This window comes from Fistularia commersonii, chromosome 22, assembly GCF_037954325.1.
Source record: "Fistularia commersonii isolate RoL2024-O1a breed Wild chromosome 22, RoL_Fcom_v1.0, whole genome shotgun sequence".
Taxonomy (NCBI): Eukaryota; Metazoa; Chordata; class Actinopteri; order Syngnathiformes; family Fistulariidae; genus Fistularia; species Fistularia commersonii.
Window position 1 is genome coordinate 9,474,766 of NC_141305.1, and position 24,914 is coordinate 9,499,679.

Sequence of the window (24,914 nt, forward strand, 5' to 3'; positions counted from 1 at the left end):
CAAAAACACCGTGATTCAAACAAGGGCTACTGATTTGGTCATGAAAGTAAGAAATTAAGTTTATGTTACTGACCAAATGACGGTGCTTGTGAATGTTTAACCTTTTCTACTTTTCACCATTGATCACAGCGCTAAAACCCATACGACCATTCACTCTCATCTCGCTCAGTTGAACCTATTACATGTTTTGGGAGGAAACCAGAGATCCCAAAGGAAATCCATTCAGACACATTGTAACTTCACACAAAAAAGATTCCTGACAGAATCAAACCAAGGACCCTCTTGCTGTGAAGTGGAAGGGCTATTCACGGTGTCAGTATGCTGCTTGTATAAAATCAAAATGACCTTATTTTGATTTATTGAAATAGTTAGAGCTATCCATACAGCGTTAAACATCCATTAACTGCTGCAAGGACCTTATTGCTGACATGGAGTGAAGCCTCTGCACTATTAAGTTTTAAAATCCAAGCTGATCTTACATTTGACTCTGAAGCGCTTTGGCAGATGTGTTTTTACACCATAGCATAAATACCAATTGATATGGATGAAAATTTATTGGATAAAAATGCTCATTTCAGTCAGTATTGATTTTTAATGAAAAATTTAAGGGAAAAGTTTAGCTATCAGGAGAATTAACAAGGTAAATATTTTGGCTATTTTTTTTCGCTAGACGTATTTACTTTTATTTCAGTCAATTTCCCCACTATTTGTTTTGATTGCCACCAGTGGCAGGGTCAGACAGCACAGGTGATGCTTGAACATTTGGCCATCTATCACTCTTGATTTGGCATACATGTTAAGAGATAAATTCTGTGATATCAGTATCAATCACATATGCTTGCATGAGCATACCTTTCTCAATGTTTCCCGTCATGAATTATATGTAAAGAAAAGCTAGATTTGAATGAAAAGACACAACATGTTATGCAAGGGCTTCATCAGTGATGGAGTTTGTCCGAAAAGATGGTGCAGCATTTTAGTAATAAGGGTAGCTTTACCTGGGAGGAAATAAATGTGGATTCATTTTCAACTAAGAATTTTTACATTGATTCAGAGGGACTGGTCTGTCTGGTCTGTTCAAAGCTGCAGCTGGAGCTGTAATGGTGTCACAGTGACAAAAATTATTATTCGACATAAAATGACTTTTGCTTTTTCCTTTGGAAGAACCACATAGAACATTGAGGATGAGTCAGACGTGTCTTATCTGAATGATTGACAGCTTGAAATGGATTTGCTTCATTGGGACTTAATAAATTGTGCTCATGCTGTCCAGCAATGGCACGTGAGGCTCACTTGCTCAGTAGAAAAACTTTGTTGTTTGCATGCGTTTGAGTGTAAAACTCATTACTTGAACAAATAAGCCACAACCTGCTTGTGCGTTTTTGTCAGCTTACAACAAATTGTATTAAAGAAAAATTGGTCTTACATATTTTATTGTACTTCAGGTGTCTTACTATACCCGAACACTTGCGTTCACTATTTGTACTAAAAAAACTTAACAGATGAGTTCTGTGTCATGCGATCTTTCTCCCCGTCTGTTTTTGTTGGCTCCAATTCACGGAGGCTTAGTCACGCTGCCGTGGCAACAAGATTATATAATGTTCAATGTGTGGTGTAAGATATTACTATTGTCATGGCAATACTTTCTTTATCTGTGGTTGTGCTGACCATTACTGATTTGAGGATTAATACTGAAGATGCTGTGAGGATGATTGCCTTGGTTCCTGATCCTATCACATTTCCCCTGTGTGTCGAATTAGAGAAGGAAAAAAAAATAAACAGACTACTTTGGAAGAAATCCTGAACATTTACATATGGTGTATTTACTATCATATCACGCCGCTAATATCAGGCCGATATTTGAATTTCATTTGTAAAATTTAAACATAAGCAAGCTTACATTAGACAAACTTTACTTTGCATTTCTAAGAAAAGTCGGAGGGATGAACTGCATTGCTTCTATGGTATGAACTCATAATCAATTAAGAAATTCAGAGTTCACCCTCATGGAGGGATTGTTAGGGTTGATGTGGCAAACAAATGTTAATTAGTACATAGAAACGTTCTGACACGATACAGTGGTCCTGTGCTCTTTTTCAGTCCATTAAATTCCATTTAGATTTTACCCTGGGGCACTCATCAGGATAATGTAATTCAGTGATCATGCATTCCTTGAAAAGTACAGTCTTTTCGGGGGCTTTAATATAAGTTGCTCATATTTCAGCCATAACAACAAAAACAAAAATAGTAACAATGATAACAATAATGATAATCAGAACAATGAAAATAACATTAAATAAATAAATAGATAAACTGCCTTGTTCCCACTGCTTTACTTCACTGGATAAAGTCTAAGAAGTGGCTTGTCAACAAAAAAGCTGTAGAAGAAATCAAAATAAAAAAGCGAAATGAAACAATCCTCATAATGAGAGTTAAGAGATGACAAGAAGAGCAGAATGTCCGCCTCTACATTTGGACATCCAAAACAGACTTTTCAAGCTGCATTCTCTTCTTCAGCATGTAGGTCATCTGAACTAAAGGAAGAGCAGCATGTAGCTTGGAGCGTCACTATTGGTTGGCTAAATTAACGTCAACAAAGAAAGCCTCAGTGTGCTCCTTTTTTTGGTGATATGTCTTTTGTGAGGCACCTGATGTCAAGATGTTTGATGTGCAATTTTATGATTCTTCATTGCTGATCAGGACCTCCTAACTTTTGTTGTAATACTAAAAAAAGAAAAACAAAGGTTGTGTAAATTTGAGTTTTAAGGATTTAATGGTTGAATCACTGTACTGTTTTGTAGTGATGTTTCAAAACGAAACAGGATTTGTGTGCTTCTACTTTCCATTTATCTTTACTGAAGTTCAAGATGATTGGACAATACATTGTATCACACTACCAGAAACATTTCTGTGTTTGACACAGTAATGTTAATCATCATGACAATTAGGGATCTTTGCATATGGAGGCCTTATTTGTGTTGAACATCAGGAAGCAGTGCCCCTTATTTTGATGCTTCCTCATATGAATAAGTCATTTTTTAGGGCTATCCATATTTCATCAAAACCGCTCATCTATAATGAACACTGTTCACCACCTGAGGATCTCACCTGATCGGTGCCGTCTCATCACCCTTGTCCAGCCACTCCTGCGGAGGGATTATGTACATACACCACAATCCCCAGTTGTAGCCGTGGGCCGCATTGGCATACTGCTGCACCTCGAATGTGTTGTACTTGATGTTGTCTATCGCAGGCAGAATGATGCGGGTGTGATCCTCTTTCATCCTCGTCAGAATAGGTTCAGCCCTTCACATAAGAGAAAAGAAAGACTTTTAACACTTTGTCTACAACAACAATGCAGCTTAAAGAATTGTTTCTAATCTTCACACAATAGCAAACCAATTTTTTTGAGCGAAAGTCCAAGGAGAAAAATGTTCCTCTCTTTAAATATCTGGGTTTCCAGAAACTAGTGATATTTGATAAGCACAAAAAGTAACATAATATCGTAAAGACCTGGACAGGTCATATATCACCTTCAGCAACCTCTAAACATCTTAGATAAGTGTGTACCCTTATCCTGTACCACAGGACAAGAAGTCATGATTAACCTTTTAATCCCCTGCTCTTAAACATTTATTTAGTGAACATCAGGCACCATTGCTCCACTGCTAGGGTTAGGGTTAGGGTTAGGGTTAGTTTCATGTTTCACCAATGTTCTCCGTTCGTGATGCTGTTATCGCTGGTGGATGAATTGGCTTCAGTGGGATGACAAACTATAGTTTTAGAAACACAAATCCATCTGCAGTGGATACGGATGATCCTAAAGAGGACAGGGTGGCTTTTTTGAATTGCTTGTGTGAACAGTTTGCTGCAAAATGATATTGTCAAGTGTCTTTAATTCATTTGTAGTTGGGTAATGGGAAATATTGAAGAATTCCCAATAGGGATTTGGTGCAAACCCCTGGAACAAGTGAACCGAAAGGTACAAACTCTGATACATATAAACCAAAGACTGAGGAAAAGCAATCAAAGAAAATGGTACAATAACTAGCTGTAGAAACTGAGATACTTGATACTTGATGAGGTGAAGGAAAATGCACAATTGTCTATTTCTTTGTCCAACATTTGAAACAATATCTTCTTTTTTACCCTTTGGCTTTTTCCTTCAGCGGTCGCGACAGTGAACCAACCTTCCTCATCTAAACCATATTTTCTGTATCCTCCTCTCTCACACCAACTAATCCTCTCTCACTACGTCCATAAATCTTCTCTTTGGTCGTCCTCTAGACGTCCTGCCTGGCAGCTCCAATTCCAGCATCTGTCGATCAATATATTCACTATTCCTCCTCTGTACATGACTGAACCATCTCAGTCTGGCTTCTCTGACCTTCTCTCCAAAGCATCTAGCATGGGCTGTCCCTCTGATGGTCTCATTCCTGATCCTATCCATCCTTGCACCTCAACATCTTCATCTCTGCAGCCTCCTGCGCTTGTTCACCTTTCCTTTCATTCTGGCCAGTCTTCAATCACATAGTACCCCTGACACTTTTCTCCACCTATTCCAACCTGCTTGAACTGGTTTCTTTAACTCTTTTTGTTCTGGACTCTTGACCCCAAGTACTTGAAATCCTCCACCATCTTGATCTCCATTTCCTGTAGCCTCATTGTTCCACCTGGGTTGCTCTCATTTACACACATATACTCTGTCTTGCTGTGACTAATTTTTATTCTTCTTTCCAGAGCATTCCTCCTCCTCTAGATTTTCCTCAACCTCCTCTCTGCTTTCACTACAGATCACAATGTCATCTGCAAACAACAGGGTCCATGGAGATTCTTGTCTAACCTCATCTGTCAGCCTGTCCATCACCACTACAAACAAGAAGGGGCCTCGCGCTGATCCCTGATGTTACACCTACAACATACCCCACCACTGTCTCACGGCTAGCATACATGCCCTGCACCAGTCTACCATATTTCTGTGCCACTCCAGTCTTCCTCATACAATATCAGAGTTTCTCTCTTGCCACCCTGCTATATGGTTTTTCTAGGTCTACAAAAGCGCTTTGCAACTCCCTTTGACCTTTTCTGTATTTCTCTATTAGCACTCTCAGCAAATACTGCACCTGGGCAGTATTTCTTTCAAGGCATGAAGCCAAATGCTGACTTCTGCTCTCAGTCTCTTTCCACTACTCTTTCCCTCTATAGTTGCCGCAATTACGTACATCCCTCCTTATTCTTAAAAATGGGCACCATCACACTTCTTCTCCATTCCTCAGACATCTTCTCACTCTCTAAGATCCTGTTGAGTAATCTAGCAAGAAACTCTACTGCTGCCTCTCCTAGACACTTTCACACCCCCAAAGGCATATCATCAGAACCAACTGCCTTTCCACTTTTCATCCTCTTCAGTGCCTTCCTCTCTTCACTTTTACTATTCTCTGCTACTTTGAGGTCTCCAATAGTCACCTCTTCTACCCTTCCTTCTCTTTAATTTTCCTCATTCATCAGCTCTTCAAAGTACTCTTTCTATCTTCCTCTTCTAGAATCTGTCAAAACCTTTGCCTCTCTATCCTTTATCACCTGGACCTGCTTTACATCCTTTCCATCTCTGTCCCTCTGTTTTGCTAACCTGTATAAATCATTCCATCCCTCCTTACTGTCCAACCGAGCATACAAGCCATTGTATGCCCTTTGTTTTGCCATTACTACCTCTATCTTCACCTTACACTGTATCTCCCTGTTCTCCTGTCTGTTCTCTTCAGTCCCCTCAGTGTTCCACTTCTTCTTTGCTAACCGCTTTCTCCTTATCTACTTTCCTTCCATGCGGCACACCAAGCACTCTCCAACCTGTCTCCCTGATCGCATTAGCCGTAGTTGTCCAGTCATTTGAAAGCTCTCCCTGACCACTCAGAGCTTTTCTCAACTCCTGCCTGAAAACCATGCAAGACTCTTCCTTTTTGAGCTTCAACCACTTTGTACTCTGCTCTGCCTTTGTCCTCTTGATCTTCCTGGTCACCAGAGTCATGCTGCAAACCAGCGTTCTTCGCTGTCTTATTACACTTTCACCTACCCTACTTTGCAGTCACTGATCTCCTTCAGATTACCTCGTCTGTAGAAGATTTGGTCTATCTATGTTCCTGTCTTTTCTGGAAAAAAAGTATTCAGTATAACCATTTCCATCCTTTTTGCAAAGTTTACCACCATCTGTCCCTCTGCATTCCTATCCGTAATACCAAACCTGCCCATCACTTCTTCATCACTTCTGTTGCCTGCACCAACATGCCCATTGAAGTCTGCACCAATTACCACTCTCTCATCTCTGGGGATTTTCTGCATCACTTCATCTAACTCATTCCAGAACTTCTCCTTCTCCTCTTACTCACGTCCCACCTGTGGGGCATAACCACTAACACACCTTCAATTTCCAGTTTCAGACTCATTAACCTGTTTGAAACTCTTTTCATTCCCAGAACATTCCCAACAAACTTGTTCTTCAAGATAACTCCTACTCCATTTCTCTTCCTAGCATTAGCTTAACTGTACAACTTAAAACCTGCACCTAAGCTTCTAGCCGCACTACCTTTCCCTCTGGTCTCCTTGACACAGTATATCCACCATACTTCAGTGCATCACGTCAACCATATCTCTAGCTTTTCCTGTTGTCGTCCCAATATTCAAAGTCTCCACTCAGTCCCAGGCTCTTGCCTTTCCTCTCTTTCCTCTATTTGCCTCCAAACATGCTTTCCTCCCCCCTTTGTTTGTCCCAAAAAATCCCATTTTCCACTGGTATTCTGTAGGTTTTTGGCACCAATAGCAGTTGTTGTCAACCTGGGCCTCGACTGATCTGGTATCTTCATTGCTTTGATTGGCATATTTGGTTTTGCGCCAGTTTTACATTGGATGCCCATCGTGGCACAACCCTCTGCATTTATCTAGGCTTGGGACACTGACCCAACAACAGCAAAGCTGTTTTGATATTAAGGGTCCTGTTTTGAAAGTCCCCATTTTCCATCCATCCAAGTAAAGAATTATTTGTTAATCTGGTGTTTTTTTCTTTGTCTTTCTTTCTTTTCCAAAGTCCTATTGGGGAGTGAATGACATGCTCTTCAAACTTCAGACGAGTTAAAAGCTGATATTTAAGAACAAAAGGTTTCAATTCACAGATACAAAGATCCCAAAGTCTCAAAACCTATTTACTTTAACTTCCACTCTGTTGACCTTACAACAAGAATTCAAAATGAACTTTTACAAAGGTCAGAAAAAACATCAAACCCTGTGTGTAACCAGAGATGCTGGGCAGGATCATGGCTGGTCAGCTATCATGAACATGTTATCAGTTGGGAATTCAAATTCACAGAACATACAGAGAAGCTTTGTTTTTACTGATATGTGGTATCAGTTATGGGTTACCTGAATAGTGGTGAGCGTTTTTGTAAAAGCGATTCATGTTGAGTGCCACCCCTGAAATTATACTGTGAAAAAGACCCTCTGATCCCAGGGTTAGGGCAATGAGTAGGTTTAAAGAAGCAGCCCATGGTGGGGACATCCAAAATGTCCCCAACATCCATATGTCAATGGAGGACATGCTGGGGCATTTGCATCATTTGTGAAGGGATAGTGGAGTTTATGTTTTCATTGGTTTGACTGGAGTTTGTCTGAAGGTAATGACAATGTTGATGGCCTTTTATAGAGCTCCTAATCTGATGGAGAATTTAATATCTGCATTTTCAGGACAGTGTATAAGGTAACTTGTGTATGCATATATAGTAGGTTCTGTATATACAGTACCGAGCAGCGTGTGTACAGTCATTTGAACTTGCAGGAAAAGTAAGGCAATTGGAGTTTTTCAACAAAAAATCAGAAAGTGAGACCAACCAATAAATGACCTGCTTGCTAGTGAGGCACTGCAGAACTCTAGCAAGCTTTTTTGGCCTGAGGTTTCCAAATTATTACTGGTGATGGTGGTGTTCAGGAACCTCCCAGGTGATTCAGCTCAACTAATAAATATTAAGTGGTAAACTCCAGTCAAGCAGTAAATAAGAGAGTATGCTGGCATAGCTACCAAGTAAAAACAAAGCAGTATCATGAAAAATGTAGGATAAAATTGATCATTTTATCCTACAATTTTGAATAATGGCTTCTTTGTCTGATAGACACGAGGAATTACACAAGCAAATGATAGAGGAAAACACATATACCAAAATAAAAAAGATAGTCTGCTCCTGCGGTAAACTGTCCACTGTATTTTCTTACCGTGGGAGGGGTTGTGAATTAGGTTTTGAAGACAGCTTGATCCAAAAGCTCACACAACTTTCAACTCATGGATTTTGCTCTGAGCTTTGCAAACTAGTTCACAGTCTGTTCAAGCACACGAAATTGACAGCAAGAGATGAACTCCTGAAACAGACTTACAAGGATCATTTGGGAGAAACTCCTTGAAAACAGTGGTCTTATCCATCCCAGCGACAATGGGGATTATTTAGCACCTGTTTCTGACCAGATAGGAGTTTCTGGCAAGTGACAGTTTGAGGAGTTCAACTTGAGTATTATTTGTACAGCAATGGGCCCCCTCAAGGCTTCATAGTGTTCTGTAGGCATTTTTTGCAAATACAAATCAATGGATGTTTTTTTCTGTTATTGTCATTGCCCTGGATCTCTTGTTTCTGTTGACTATTCTGCACCAATATATAGATTGAGCTATTCTAAATTAAAGCACAATATATTTAAAACTCTTTAGCATGGGGGATTCTTCAGTCAAATCATCCCCAGCTTTGATAGCATAAATGTTGATCTTTTCCACAACTAAATGCAAATAAAAATGATATTTCATCGAGTGATTTAGAAAAGTTTGAAATACTAATGGGAATTTGTAATCCCATTACAGTAGATTGCATCACGCCTCTCATTATTATGCAGGCCATCAGGGTGTTAATCTGATGGGATTTATCCATACCCTCACAGACAAAGCCTCATTAAATCAATAAAAAAAATCTGAACAATGAGATATTCTTCCAATGTAAACATAGCACTTATATGATGAATGGTATTGATGCATTTTTTGAGGTAAATAGATTTAAGATGCATTTAAGATAATTGGATTATGGTTTCATAGTGTTTCTTCTTTTTTTCTAAATGGGATCCAGTGACAGTTACTTGAATGTTTATCCCAAAATGTTGCAAATGGCAAGGAAAATTAATCATCATTGTGGGTATGATTCGCATCACATACTTGGCATCAGAGATTCTGCTGCTTTGATCAATTCTTAAATCAAAGTACTCTTAATGTCTCGTAGCCATGATGTCATTCAGGTCACTGGTGTTAGCCTTGCATGCGTCTTTACATTACTTAAATATGCTTAACTTTTTGTTCATAGTACTTCACTGTGAACTCTAAGCCGCTGTATAAAGAGTATGATCTTGACATTGACAATAAGATTTTTTTTTTTTAGAATGGAGCTGCAAAAAATATTTTGGCAACTTCATAACTTTGTAACACCTTATTTTTTCATTTGTTTATGGCACATATTAAGCCTTTGCTGAAGGCGACTGCTCTTGGAGTCCTTATGCTACAGAGCGACACTTAAGTCTCTGCCAGTGGTAACATTAAGATAATCTTCCTCTTTCTCAGAGATGGTCTACAGCATATCTTCAAAGAAACCCTCATACACTGAACTCCTCATTTGATATATTTCTAAATTTAAAAAATAAGCTGCTGGTAAAGAATGATAAATGCACCTCTTACAGATATATCCAGAATTAACTTTTCCTCTGTCCACAAAATGACTGCCTTCTCTCTTTTGTCGGCCCCCCCATCTAATGATCTACAAAAAGTACAAAGTTAAATTCTATACATAATAGATAAGCAACAAAAGGTGCAGAGGAAATGGATCAATATGGAACAGTCTGTGATGATAGACAAATAGCTGCAGCAGTGGGCAGAAAGACATAATTTCATAATGTGAATGGTTTGAGCACGAAAAAGTGGGCAGATGAATCTTGTATCAGTGTATTCCAAAGCCCCGCAATTTAATTTGAGTAGAGGCAAGTTCACTGACATGTCATACAATGTCTTCAAATGTGTGCAGTATGACATTAATGTGAGAAATAACATAAACCCTACATTTTTGCTTAATATTTGTCAATACACAAGAAGCTCCCAAGGCCCAAGTTAAACCCAAATAGCCAAGTAGAGTTCAGTTTCTTATCATATATATAAGTAAATTCTCAGTCATCCTTCAAGATGATTATGTTTGATGGTATCATGCCTTTTTTTAAATCAAGAATTAAATACTTTTTTAAGATTTGCTTAGCTGTTGGGCTGACAACATCTTGAGCCACAATATCTAGTTTCAATATCAAGTTTTACAGTTTTATCAAATTCTACTGAGCAAATCTCCCTCAGTTATATGGTTCAGGTTTAAAACTATACAAAACAATCAAAGCATTATAAATACAGTAATACCACCTTAAATTTCTGTATGTCTCAAATTTTTGAACAAGAATTATGTTGTGCTTCTAGATTTTGACCTAGACTGATTCTTCGGTGTTCAAAATAAAATTCCTTCTGCTACAGTCTAATTGAAAATGAATGTCATCTAATATCAGTAACCTTCGGGAAAATTCCCAAATATAAATATAAACAGATGCATCAATAGAATATTGTGTTACTGCTGTGTTTTTGCATCAAATAATGTACCTTGATTTAAGAAAAAAACATTGGGTAATGAATTGGTCGATTTAAAATGAAGAGATTTGGAACTTTCTGTTGCTTTCACAACATCCTGTACCTCCAACACAAACAGCAGGTTGATTAAGTGCCCGATTGTTGTCGATCGTTGTCTTGCAACAACAATTTTTGACTTGGATAGAATCTCTCGGACTGAAAAATTCTCTATTGTGACAGTTTGTTGGGCAGCAGTACCCCCAACTTCCAGTAACCCAGGAAACCTTCTAACTTTAATTGGCTGTGTCTGTGTATGCTAGAAAGCTGACCCCATCTCCTCGACCCACAGTCCATTGAACCTTCGAGTCCGGGGTCAGTTTGTGCATTGCTATAAAATAATTATGGTGCATAGAGGGTACTCATAATGTGTTCACAATCTGAATTATCCAAAGTCTCATAAAGGCCCTTTCTTTCAGAATCGCATTTAATGAAACAGTGAACATTCTTGACAGTTATACTTTCAAAGTCAGTGAAAATATGTTTTCCAACTTGTCAAGAGAAAGGCAAAACAAGTACACATAATACACAAAGGTAATAATGTAGTATTTGGGGAATTCCAGAAACCAAACAATAACAACTTTTGTATATCATTCAAATAATATTATATTCAAACTGGAAATTCTTATAGAATTAATCCTTGATGAAATCCCCCTTTTTCTTCTTTGTTTATGTATCCCTCTTTCATTTGGAATAAAGACTCCGCAAATATATTGTAATCGTGATTGTGTGCTGGCTTTTTACCTTAACCTTTACCTTCAACTTACTGTGTTAAATTACTTGAAAGCTGAGGTGTTGTTTTGACGCAATTTCAATCTGCTCTCCCTATCCTTGATGAGATGACTTTGCACATCCCCATTCATCTTGCAGTGTCCTTGAGACCACACCTCCCCCAACACCACGACCACAGGGACCCACAAAGATGATAAGACAGAGACGCTCTGGAAATTAGGACACATCTGGTTTTGACAGACGAGCCCAAGTAATTCTCCTTCTCCTATCTGTTATTTCATCTGCATAACACCAGAAGGTTATGAGGCTGAATCATACACACTTATTACATATTAGGATATTATTTCCCAGTTTTCAGAGATGACTCACCTTGTGTTGTGAAAACAGTGGCAACTTTGCTTGCAGTTCCCCATATCATGCCTCGCATTTTAAAGGTTGATTCTGATGTAGGTGCCCTTTTGATTCATTTCTTCTCTTCTGACTGTTTGTCTGCCATAAAAACTGCCGACTAAACAGGGATGCAAAGATGCCTTTGTACACAAGTTACTAAACTACTAAGTTTACAAGTGTAAACTACTAAGATATCACTACAATCTCAATTTATGTTTGACTCAGCTTTATCTATCTGCCCTACCTCTTTTCTCACTGCTGATATAAAAATCCACCCCTCTTTGATTAATATATCTTAAATTTAGAAAGTAGTGGATCAGATAATGAGATAAAGAGCTGCTTGGAATTATAACCGATGAACAAAAGGGCCCTCAGTGCCTAAAATAAGATCCCCTTTGACTCAATGCATCAAAACTCAACCAGAAAGAGACTGGATTTTGGCATAGGCAGCTTTTACCGATGACCCAAATAATTTACAACACAAGCACTAACACACTTTAAAGAGACTCAAAGGTCCAAGAGTTTAATCATGGCCTTTATCTACATTAAATCTCTTTAAATGTGAGGCCTTCCACAGTCCTCACCTGTTTCATAGAGAAGCTCATGAATGCATAAATTACATATTAATATTGCTCGGTCTCCCAGCTTCCATAAAAAATGCAAGCTCAAAAGAAAGTAATGGTATCCATGCAGAGCCTTAATTTATGATGGCAATGGTGATTTCAAAGAGCATGCTGGGATGCAGACAGATGAACTGGAAAAGTTTCTCACTGCACAATGCCTAAATTCCCCAGTTGTGTTGTTTTTTTTCAATGCCTTTGCTCACGGTGTTGCTGATACAAATGTTAATGTGGCATAAGTCACTGTCTTTTGTGTGGTTTTGGAGATCTGCCTGGCATTTGCTCTGTGAACCAATCTGTGGGAGTTACAGTGCCTCCTGTCTAATCTTAACATAGATATACGCACAAATATACCACCAGATGAAGGCAAGCGTAAAGATATGATTTACTTCAGCTGCAAAAACATTTCTTAGGCCTCTGTGGTTCTGAAATTTATGTCCCACTGAGTTTGATATAATGCAACTGCAAGTTCATGGCATAATAAACAGATAGAGGTTCGTATCACCAAGAAGGAAACTTATACTTTATATGGGTGTGATAATGGGTGTTTCTTTTTTTAACAATTTCACCATGGGAAAGTATGTTTTATCATTTCTTAATTAATTCTACATGTTTGTCTCATTTTTAGATTAACTCATCAGGTCACATCACAGCAGAGGATTCTGCATTTATCAAAGAATTGCTCTCTGAAGCATGTATTTCATTACAATCTCCCCGTAATGACAATCTTATCTCCACAGCACACTCGACAGAGAGCTGCTGCCACACTACTAATCATTAATCGTTAATAACCTGCGATTGCAACTGTGCAGGGGTTTGGTTAGAAACCAAACAAATATCAATTTCCTTTCCCCTAGTCTCTGTAGCCATGTAGCTAAGATCACGGTAGACAGACGAGGCTAAATTCTAACAAGCTACAATTTCCTTCCATTAATACTGTTTTATTTACCCGGAGACAGGAGGGAAAATATTATGAAATGGAGAGCCTCTGCTCGACGATAGATGTAAAGTGTAAAGTGTAGAGATATAAAGTGAACTTTAGTAGGACTGCATACATTTGGATGATATGATGTTTCGTAAGTTCAAAAAACGGTAGAGAAAGGGAAGAAAAAAGGTGTTCCTCTATCATACTTAATCAAGAGCAAGAAAATTTAAAGTGTCATGTGAGAAAGCATTAAGGGAATGACTTCTCATTTTTTAAATAACATCATATCAAGATCAATTACACTCATATAGAAATAGACTGTTTATACCTCTGGTAATGAAGTGGATTTTTTTTTTGCGACTTTGCATAAATCAAATTTTTAGACAGCCATAATATGAACATCACATTCATATTTTAAGATAATTCGCCTTGAAACAGCCTCACAAACATTGCAAAGAAACTCATAAGCTATTACATTTTCAACACATAAAATGACACCTTTTTCATATATTTGGAAGCAGGAAAGACAATCTAAAGACAGCTGGCTGTTATTTTTTTTTTAACATAATAATCATAATGTGCAAAATTTTATGAAATAAAGTATGCTCTCGTGTTTGGAGGGGCCATTTAAGTATATCTAAAGAAGCAACATGACGCATTACGTAATCTACTTCTACATCAATGGTTACAGTTTCACATTCTTGCTTTAAGACAAAGCAAACCATAGGAAACCATCGCTCCTTTGCTGAAATCCACCCTCTTATTTACTTCTCATAAACTGAGATGGTGTAAAGAGAAACAGCTGTCAGATGCACTTGTTACACTCTGCTGCATCCTCACTGTTCTCTCAGTATTATGTGTGTGCGTGCGTGTGTGTGCATGTGTGTGTGCGCGCGTGCGGTAATTGTCCGATTGCCTCCACCTGCAGAGGAGTAGTATAATTGGTGGCAGGAGTTCACCACATTCCTTGTGCCAGAGCCCCCCAGTCATATCTTCTGATACTAAAACATTACTTTTAAAATTATACTATTGCCATTGTATGTTGCGGCACCTGAGCCTGGACACACACCCATACACAGCATTGTCAGCTTATGTTTGCTTCAAGAGTAATGCAAAGCGGCGATACATATCAGCAGCAAATGTACAGCACCCCTAGGGGAACACCACGACAATGAATCACACCACTGCAGCTGAGAGCTGCCTGCATTGTCTCTGGCTCAGTATGCACACAGAGTGTGCACAAGGTCATTGAGAGAGACTCACCACAACATTGAGAGGGAGCATCCATCTCACTTATCACTGCATGTGTCACCATGAATAATTGTATTATGATAAATAGGGGGCTTCTTCCATTGTAACACTGTAGATACCAGGACTGAATACATCTGAATAAGGCAGGAGCATGAAATGTTTGCGTACACGGTCGATCATATATATTCACGCATATTCAAACACGCAGAAATCTGAGCATCGCAAGCAAGAAACTCATCCTCGGTGTTGGTATAGGATTCTGCTTCACATTTCATTTACTCCTGTAAATATAACCTTGTGCGCAAAACAAATCTGACACACCAAATAAAAAATAAATAAATACATTAAAAAAACAAATGAAGGCAGCAAGTTCACAGAGAGAAATGGAGGTGGGCAGGTGGGTATAGAAGAAAGAGATGCGTAGAATTCAAAAAGGCAGCGGCAGGTGAGGTAACTCAAAGAAAATTTGCAGACACATCGGTGTAGATCAGGGGACGACAGATGGGACAAAGGGAATCTCACAAGAAGGAAACTAAAACAAAGGTGAAGGGTTTATACGGGGGCAAGAGGAGCACATCAATTATTGAACGAGAACAGATTGGGAAACAGATGACGGAACCACCAGGGCATCAATTATCATCAGTAATGCTCCTTGGTAATGATGCAAGATTTTTAGTAAGTGGTACTTGTTGGCTGGATAACTGAAATGCCTACAGGCTTGACTTTCCTATTCAAGCTGTACGAGGCAAGACGGTGATTGAGTTGAACCAAATACTAAATGGCGCAATATCCAGACTAATCACTATATATACATTCTCAATATCAGCAGTATATTTTAAGAACCTTTTGTATTCCTTTTCTTTTTTCCAGTTCTTCAATGCATTGGGCAAACTTTAATGCAAACATGTCCATTTAGAAAATACTGATTCTAGAAATAATTAGCAAGTTTAGCATGAGATAAAACATGTATATTGCTTGAAAAGATGATTATCAATGAACAGTCATTGATATCTCGGATAATAATATGGGAAATAAATCTAACTGATATGTCAGAAATCAAGCTTAGCTCATCATGTGTGCTATAACCCTCCTTGTGGACATAATTAAGCTTTGAAGAGCTATATTTTGTGGTGACAAGGAAAACCTACGTGGGATGGCCCTCATCATCGGTATGCATGATCTTAAATCAAGGCAGTGATTACCTGGCCTTTTACTCATGGTCCATTAGCAACTGGGGACTAATGCAAAGTAAATGCGTCTGTGCTGGCAGCTGATTCAATAATGCGTTTAACTAAATACTTAATCCCCAAACAAACTTGAAGTCAATTCCTAGTCCCCCTCAGATAAGGAAAAGAATGAATAAACTACAATGGGTATCAATGCCAACAAAAGCCAAATCATCACATACATTTCTCATTTCAGGGTGTTTAGAGACATATGTTCTACCAGACAAGTAATATAATGTCATCAAGTCCCCATGCACTTCATTTGGTTCTTCACAACATTAATGTATTTGAGCTAAAAAACATATAAAAATCAATTAACAGTGACTATAACAAATAAAAATACATTTGAGGAATACACCTAACTTCTCTTCATCAGATTCTGGACTATTATACATGAAATAAAGTATCAGAATTAATAATCCCCACTACTTTTGTGAAAGTATTGACGAGTCTTACCACAGCCTGACATCTAAACTAAAATCTGTCTTTCAGCGTGTACACAGTTTTTATTGATTTCAGTGACCCTGCAAAGCATCCTGGCACTTTTTATACTATCTCTCTTGCTTGACACTGAGTCAAATACACAGATATTTTTACAGCTTGTGGACATTACAATATTATTTGTGGGTCACGAATTAAAGGGTTTATTTGAATCGCTAATTTTAATGCCTATTAATTACCAGTGTTTTGATAGATAAAGTTCATCAGTGGTATCACAGCGGTCAAACCGTGTTCTGTGTCAACGGTCTTAACTAATATAACCTGTAAATGATTCCTGGGTTATTTTCAAAATTCAAATTGAGGAGGACAAACAGATGAGGTTAGACTGTTGCAATCCAGTATTCTGCGTAGAAGAAAGTAAAGCACTGGGCTGGGATTTTTTAAGGAGTTCCACCATGACGGCACACTGCACTTGAATTGCTGTATTTTATTTATTAATGTCTTTGGGCTGTCATTGACAGTTAATATAGATTATCTTTGAGATTTTGAGCAACTTCTTTGTTTTGCAAGATAAAACCCCAATATCAGCATGAAATCAACTTGCCATAGGCCTTTTGGAATGGCCAGCTGAGAGGCAGCCCAATTATACGAGGTAGAAAGTTATATGGTCATATTCAAACAGTTGTACTGTTCTATGATGGGCCGTGTGATGTTCAGGGAAAACTGAGTTATTTTCACAATTTTTGGATTAACAACGAGTGCACTGTATTTTCATAGTACTCTATCCCTGTACTATTCATCATTCAGGGAGTGTATTTCTTTAGCCAAAACATTTCACAGCACTATTCTCATCTATATTTCCTGTCCGTCTCACCATGCTCCTCCCCTGCCCCAAAGCGAGCATTGGGAACAAAAAAACACAAACATGGCAAGCTCAGATTAGCAGCCAACTACTTGTATTGGAGTACATTTTTATTAGTATTATTATTATTTGTTTGTTAGTAAACCTTACAAGCAGAAAGACATTGGTCTGGGACCCCCTCAAGTAATTTTATAGTGCACAAGATCAACCAAGTCAAATAATGCGGAAATGTTCAACATTTGAGTTCCATTTTTAATTAAATTTTTTAGGGGTTCTTCCCTTTGCTTTAACTCTTCATTTGTTGGACAGGTAATTTACTTTTAAAGCCTCCTTTTTTATTCTGCTTTTACCTCAGTTATATAAGAAAGAGGGAAAACTTATGATTGATAAACCCTTCCTGATGATAAAGGTTATTCTGCGGCTTCAGAGCTTGGCTTGGCACAACATCAAACCGCTTAATGTGGGCTAAATTCCATATTTCAACCATGACGGTAATTTTACATGACATTCATCTGTACTGAAAAGATAAAAAGAAAAGAAAGGCAAAGGTGAGATGGGACACAGATAAACCCCTGACCTGTTTATGTTAAACATGATATTCTCCTACCAGCCAGTGTTGAACTCGACGTGGGCATCAAAGAAGCCGACGACAGGAGCCGTGGCTGCATTCCAACCATGTATCCTGGCTCGGATCAGGCCCTCTCGCTTGCTGTTCCTCACAATCTTTACCAGGCCCGGGTAGCGTTTGTTCACATACTGGTCCAAGTTGAATTTCAGCTCCACTGAAAAACAGCAAAAGCAAAGAGATTTCAGAATTGAGTATCATCGAGTGCAAGTTTGAGTACATCCATTATGGTAATTGATGACATTCTGATGCATCTTCGACCTAACCTTGGCCAAATGGTAATGCGTTTCTAAATATGCAGAAGTAGAAAAGACAATACAATGGGGAGCAAAATCAATATTAATTTGCCACTTCCAAATCTCTGGGTCATGGTCAAACTTTGTGGAATATGTGGATATTGCGAGACACAACATAACAATGGCCTAGAATCTGCCATTTTGGCTCTGCATGCTGCGTAGACAACTCATCTGTCTTATCTGACGGCTAGTTGAGCAGAGAAACCGTTTTTTGTCCTAATGTCAATGTACGAAACATTTGTTTTCACTATAATAAACACTCACTCTTCTCTGTCTCTTTCTCTCTTTCCTGCAGATTTTCTAATTATACCTTCCTAAAATAACTTGTGACATTGCCTGTGGAGTCAACCTGCTGTGAATGCACTCCTGAGCAATATTTTTTTTCCTTCATTTTTTTTAATTGATACCCAACTGACTTCAGTAACTGAAAAAGCTTCATCGCAAACCAGACACACTTTCTCACGGTGACTTTGGGAACGCAAAAGATGATGTCACTGTTTAACAATCAAGCTTGTTTTAATAAACAGGTAAATGTTAGCGCCCGTAGTGCACAAGATCAACCAAATTTTGCCTCATAGCCATAAACAGCGCCGATGTGATTGCAAAACATGAGAAAAACTTGTCCATGTCTGAGCCCGTAGCTCACAGTTGAGCTCTTGTTGGTTTACAATCTAAATAGTGAATTTCAATAATTTTATAATTTTATAATTTTATAAAAATATTAAGACCCATGACTGTTCGAGTACCTGTACTAACATCCACCCTCAGTTCAAGAGTCAAGTCAACATTGGTTTCAGATCATGTACACCAATGCAGTGTAAATAACAAGGGCACACACATGCAAATCATTCTAGTATGAGTTTTCTAATACAACCAACTCCGACCTCACACCAAGTTATTCAGCTGCCCCATTTATTTTTCCAAATTTGGAGATAGTCCAAAGACATTCCATCAGGTTAATTGGAAAATTTAGGAAAATTGTACAGATGTGTGACCGGGGGAGTGAATGGTTGTCTGTCTGTACATGTGGCTCTGCGATTGACTGACGACCAGTCCAGGGTCTATGCCGCTTTTCGCCCAGTGGCAACAGAGATAGGCTTCAGCATCCCCTGCAACCCTGAGTAGGATATTTAATCCCAGTATCATCAATGAATACATCCAAAAAATTTGAAGCAATCATGGTTAAAAAAGGTCATCTCTGAGATCTCCAATTTTCCTTTACATTTAATTCATTACATTTAAGCTTCCATTAACTGTATTTGACATGGCACAACATCTCAGAAGCAACAAGCATACTGTATAAATCTCAGGAACCATCATCTTCCAGTGTTTTGAACCACTGACGTCACAAGGTGACATGTGAAGTGATGTATTTTTAGATTTGACATCTGTTTGAATCTTTACTTGTGTTGAATATTATATGAGATCTGCTGAGGTTTATGCGCTTTGGAAAATTCTTCTGAGAATGACTTGAGTCATGTTGCTTTGCTTGTATTTTTTCATCCTGTTTTCTCTTCAATATTATGCTTCCATTACTGCTGAAACTTATGACATCCAAGCATCTTCGGAGCTCATTCACTAAGATAACAAATCTAAAGAGGATTTATGTATTTTTGTGAAAAAAATGTTTTGATGTTTGGCAGCCCGGAAATGTCTTGACACACGTTTTGCATAGGATCACTAAAAGCAACACTATGCAGCAACGTTGAGATACTGAAATTTATTTGTGCTTCCTAGATAGAATCTACTGTGGTTCTCTGTGAACTCATTTTATTTTTATTATTGTCTCGCCTGCTCTGTGAGCCTCATTGCCATCACTGGAAACAAACTCGGCCGGGGAGGCTGTTGCAGAAATTGCTGTGTTCAGTTGGAGGATAGATGACTGTTTCTTTGGTTTACTGCTGAATGCTCCACTTTCTCAAGGAGAGATTAATAAGAATGCTTGTGGCATGAGCTGCATGCGCATCTAGCCTCTGACTTTGGACTGCAACATACATCAGAAACTGAAAGTGAAACAAAAAAAAAAAGTCAAACCAATTCCTTGTCAGTGTGACCGCAGAGGTGCAGAGAGTGGGGAGATTGTCATGAGTCTTTTAATGGATGACAGTATTAACATACAACAGTGACTAACTGTAGGCAGATACTGCAAACAAGCAGGTTTAGCTTTTGTCTAAGTCATTGAATTTGATGTCTGTTCCTGACTGTCTGTGGATGTGAACTTTGCAAATCATAAGAAAAACACAGAGGGAAATGAAATATAATTTGCAAAAACACCAAGACAAAACTTCACCATTCTTTGGGTATTAACACTTTAATTTGTATATTTTGCTATTTGTTATGGCTTTACTGAATGTTTGGCAAAATGGTACATTCTATATGTCTGCTACGATATTATTGAGATAATTAGACGAAAGCTGTTCTTAATGTCAGTACAATGAATCTACAACTATCTTTGGAAGTGCTGGGCGGGTCCTTAGATGGCAGCTATGGCAGGTACATTCTAATTACCGGGATGGTTATGCAATTATATCATCCTTTCAAAATAGAGTTTCTGCTTTGTCATGACAAGCAAACAAACCACTTGTTTTTTGTTTTCTTTTTTAATTTAAAATGACTGATTGGACATCCAAAACATCCCCAACCAACCTGGTCTTTGCATTGCAAGTGTGTGCTTGAGTTATTGAAGCGCACTCAGCAAATGCTTTTGAAGGGTGGTAAATAATTTAAAGGTCCAATTACAGTACAGAGCTGAGCAGTAGGTGTATGTGTGTGGTGTATGCACAGACACGGACAAGTTTTTCTCATGTTTTGCAATCACATCGGCGCTGTTTATGGCTATGAGGCAAAATTTAAACTATCTCTCCAAATTAGCAAATGTAACATTTACTGATTCAAGGCTTTGAATGGTTTAAAACCTTGCAGTGCTCTTTGCAATACAGGAGATTTTGGACTTGCGATCGGCTAGTCCAGCTGTATCAATATGAAACAAAGCTTTCACAGTAAAAACGGATACACTTTTGTGGAAAGGAGAAAAGGTGTGCTCCTCTATCTGATACTTGGAAATAAAATATTGGCCATCATCCAGATTATAAAGCACGGGCATATTTAAGGTCTTGGAGAGTGAAGGAGGGGGAAATACGTGTGGAGTATCATCCATATTATGAATGTGGCGACACAGATAAAATGGCTACAAAGTAGAGCATGAAAAAGAGCATCACAGTTCTTTCAGACATCAGGTTATGGTTGCTCCTGTGTTAGTAGAAGAAAGCAGCTGTGATTTGGACACACTTTCAGATCGAACAGTCTTAAGATTGACGTTCATACACCCAATGACTGTCTACTTACTAAGAAAATACATTAATTCAGTGGTTGTCGAAGGCACTTATCCTGTATTCAGGGTCACAGGGAGGCCAAAGCCAAGCTGATATTTGGCAAGAGGCAAGATACACCCTAGGCTTGTTGCAAGTTAATCACACAGAAAGCAAATGCTTCAGAAAATATTCCTGAACCTGAGAACACATCACTTGTGTTTAAGCTTGTATTTTGTTTGGTGCGGCAATGTCTAATGATCCCTGCCATTGGGGAAAAGGTTCATGCCACCAATCACAACTTTCATGCTTCTGAGATTTCAGCCATTCAATTCTTAACTTGTTTCAAGACAAGAATGAAACTGATTGCGTGCAGACTAGACAGCTTACCAGCTAAAACACAGGTGGCTTGATATTTATTAAATAAATCTTTTTGCTAAATGGTAGAAGGGAAGAAAATCATTTCATATGATTTATACATAGTCCTTTGCTGTAAGTAGAGCAGGTTAGGTCTGACTTATCCACAGAGGAAATAATACCTGCATTGCTATGTCAGCACTGTAAAGGTTATCACCAACAGAAACACTTACTGTAGAATTTTTTATTTTTTTTATTTTTTTATTTTTACCTCAATACACTTAACCTACATTTGACATTTGATGCAAAATGTTATTGGAAAGATGAATATCCTGGTAGTCTGGAGGTCTTTTTTGATATTCATAAATATTTCAATAAGTTTCGATGACTGGAAAATCTTGCTAGATAGATTACACAAACACACCAGGTGTATTTGGGAGTATATGAGGAGTAGTTTAATTGTCCTCTAGTGTATATTCAAATGTCTGTGAAAGGCATGTGGTGAATTAAAAGAATTGGAGAGAGCATTACTACTCTAGCCTATGTATCACAAACCAGTATAACCAAATAATGACCAAAAGCGTTTATTTTCAAAAAACTTTGTTGCAGATTTGCAGGCAATTTTAACTTTGTGGTATGTGGAAGCCAATTTGATCACATCAAATTTCAGAATATTTTGAAAATACCATGTCAAATTCTTGATGCAAAATATGTTCAAATTCCAACACAAGCACATCTTTTCCTACCTATGATGAGACTATGATGAGACTACTTAAATCAAATCTTACTTTATCAAGAAAAGTAAAAAAACATTACTGTAGTCATTGGCAATAGGACCAACTGGATTGCTAAAACTGTGCTCTACGTACATCAGAAATAACTAGAATAGAAAAATAACTGTTGACCATGCCAAAAAGAGGTCTTCAATTCTTTTTTTACAGGCAGAGGGATATTATCACTGTTGGGTTGCCCACATCCTTAAAATTTTGGAGACGGTTCATAAAAGCAAGGTCAAGCAGCATACATTGGGGAACAACAAAGCAACAGTCTAGCACAGGCCAAAAATGACTCTCCACTGACCAGGATGACCTTTACTTCATTCAAATGTCATTCAGGAACCGTAAGATGACGTCAAGTGACCTACAAAAAGAATGGCAAATGGCAAAATGCTGTTCAAATCAGGATCCTAGAAGTCGGGATCAAGTCATGTAAAGCCTCAAAAAAGCCCTGTGTTGATAAGAAGCAAAGACGAGCCATGCTGAAATTTGCAAGAGACCATAAGGATTGGACCATAGAGCATTGGAGTAGTGCCATCTTCTCTGATGAGTCTAATGTCTAGCTTTGCCCAACACTTGGTGGTCTCATGCTTAGACAGAGAGCTGGAGAAACCTACAAGCATCAATGTCTTGCACCCACTGTGAAATTTGGTGGAGGAACGGTGATGACTTGGGGATGCTTCAGCAAGACTGGAGTTGAGCGGATTTGTCTTTTCGAAGGACGCATGAACAAAACCACTACTAAGGGTATCTTGGAAGAAAACTCGGTACATTCAGCTCTGGGTATGTTCCCCAATGATTTTTTTTCCCAGTAGAACAATGTTCCATGCCACACAGCAAGGCCGGTCAAGGAATTATTGAAGGACCACCATATGAAGATCTTATCATGGCCAGCCCAATCTCCAGACCTAAACCCCATTGAAAACCTCTGAAATGTGATCAAGACAAAGATGGATAGTCACAAGCCATCAAACAAAACTATGCTGCCTGAATTCCTGTACCAGAAATGACTTAAAGTCACCCAACAGTAATGTGTTGCGAGCAGGCTAAAATGCATGTAAGCATATGTCATGCGTTTCCACCGTATAATGATTTCTGAATACTTCCTCATTAAAAATATTTGTAATGCAGTGTTTAAATGAATATGAACTTTTTTTTTTGTATTGGTATTTTTCATCTTCTGCATCAAAAATGCACACAATGAAAATATTTGTATTTGAAATTTGATAGCTATAGTGTCAGTTATTGATAGAATAAAGCAAAAATATATACACTTATTCAAACTATTTTCAGGACTTTGAGTGTTAAAAACATGTCAGAAAACTATCTGGGAATATTTTTGGCACTGTAAGACAATATATTCAATTTCTGAAGTATTTCAGTTCCACTTGTAAATGATGCTATAAGCTGTATATGCTATTTTCCATTTTCATTATACAAATCAAGTTTTCAATTTGGTGGTATTTGCTGGAATGAGGTTCTGTGGGGCTCATTATCATCCTTCTTGATTCTAATGCAGTGAGCAGCACTGATTGAAGTCCCCATTGGAGTTTCTACCTGACACAAACACACACATAGACACTGTTAAAAGCTCATCATTAAGAAAATTATTTTAGTTGGGACTGTCGGTACTGGTACTTTGAATAAGCCTCCGACACCAACAGATGTCAGTGTCTGTACAAGCGCGGAAATGTGTTCGACACATTGAGATCGTCGAATGTGATCATGCCCAGGGAGCATCCTTTGCATGATTCATTATGATGGTGACTGTAGCTGAACATTTATTCATCTTTCTGAGCCAGCCGTAAAGGTGAGGCGGTCAGGTCTGCATGATAAGTGTTTAATGTCTGAGCAGAGAGGCTCCTGGGAAGCAGTTCATATCCACACAAATGATCAGCGTGCCTGGTAAACATTCTGAAAAGCCTGCTGACAGACATGTTTTGTGACTGCTGACCTCAATTTGACTTTTTTCGAAAGAGCAGGGATCAGTCAATAAGAGCATCCACACCATATGGCCATGCACCATGTGAACTGCAGACGGTGTATATTTTGCAAGTCTGTCTTTTGCCGTGCAGTGACAGTTGCAAAGAAAGCGACAAGAGGTTTTTAAAAGAACAGCTGTTTCTTTCAATGCATCATGCTGACTTTATTTCTGTACAAATTTGATTTATTGTCTTACAAGATATACATAGTTGAAGCTGGTCAACTGCAGTGAGAGTGGTAATAACTTTGTTATTTATATAATTATTAGATTGTTAGATTGGAAAATTCGTTTTTTTTTCAATTTTCAAAGGCCATTCTGTGTGGTATATCGTTAATGTATTCGAAAGCTGTGCGCATATTTAGATAATTTTAAGATGCAGGAACAAGATGGAGGTACCACAA

At 38.3% G+C, this 24,914-nt stretch overlaps 1 protein-coding gene across 2 annotated transcripts in view; it reads right to left on the reverse strand.

Moving 5' to 3' along the window:
* galnt9 (polypeptide N-acetylgalactosaminyltransferase 9) overlaps positions 1-24,914 on the reverse strand; it is a 100,239-nt gene that overhangs the window by 44,198 nt on the left and 31,127 nt on the right. For both annotated transcript variants that reach the window (XM_086169671.1, XM_086169673.1), the window contains exons 4-5: positions 17,775-17,949; positions 3,109-3,306 (exon numbers count right to left, since the gene is read on the reverse strand). In XM_086169671.1, coding sequence (XP_086025797.1) covers positions 3,109-3,306; positions 17,775-17,949 — 373 coding nt within the window. The remainder of the gene's footprint in view (positions 1-3,108; positions 3,307-17,774; positions 17,950-24,914) is intronic.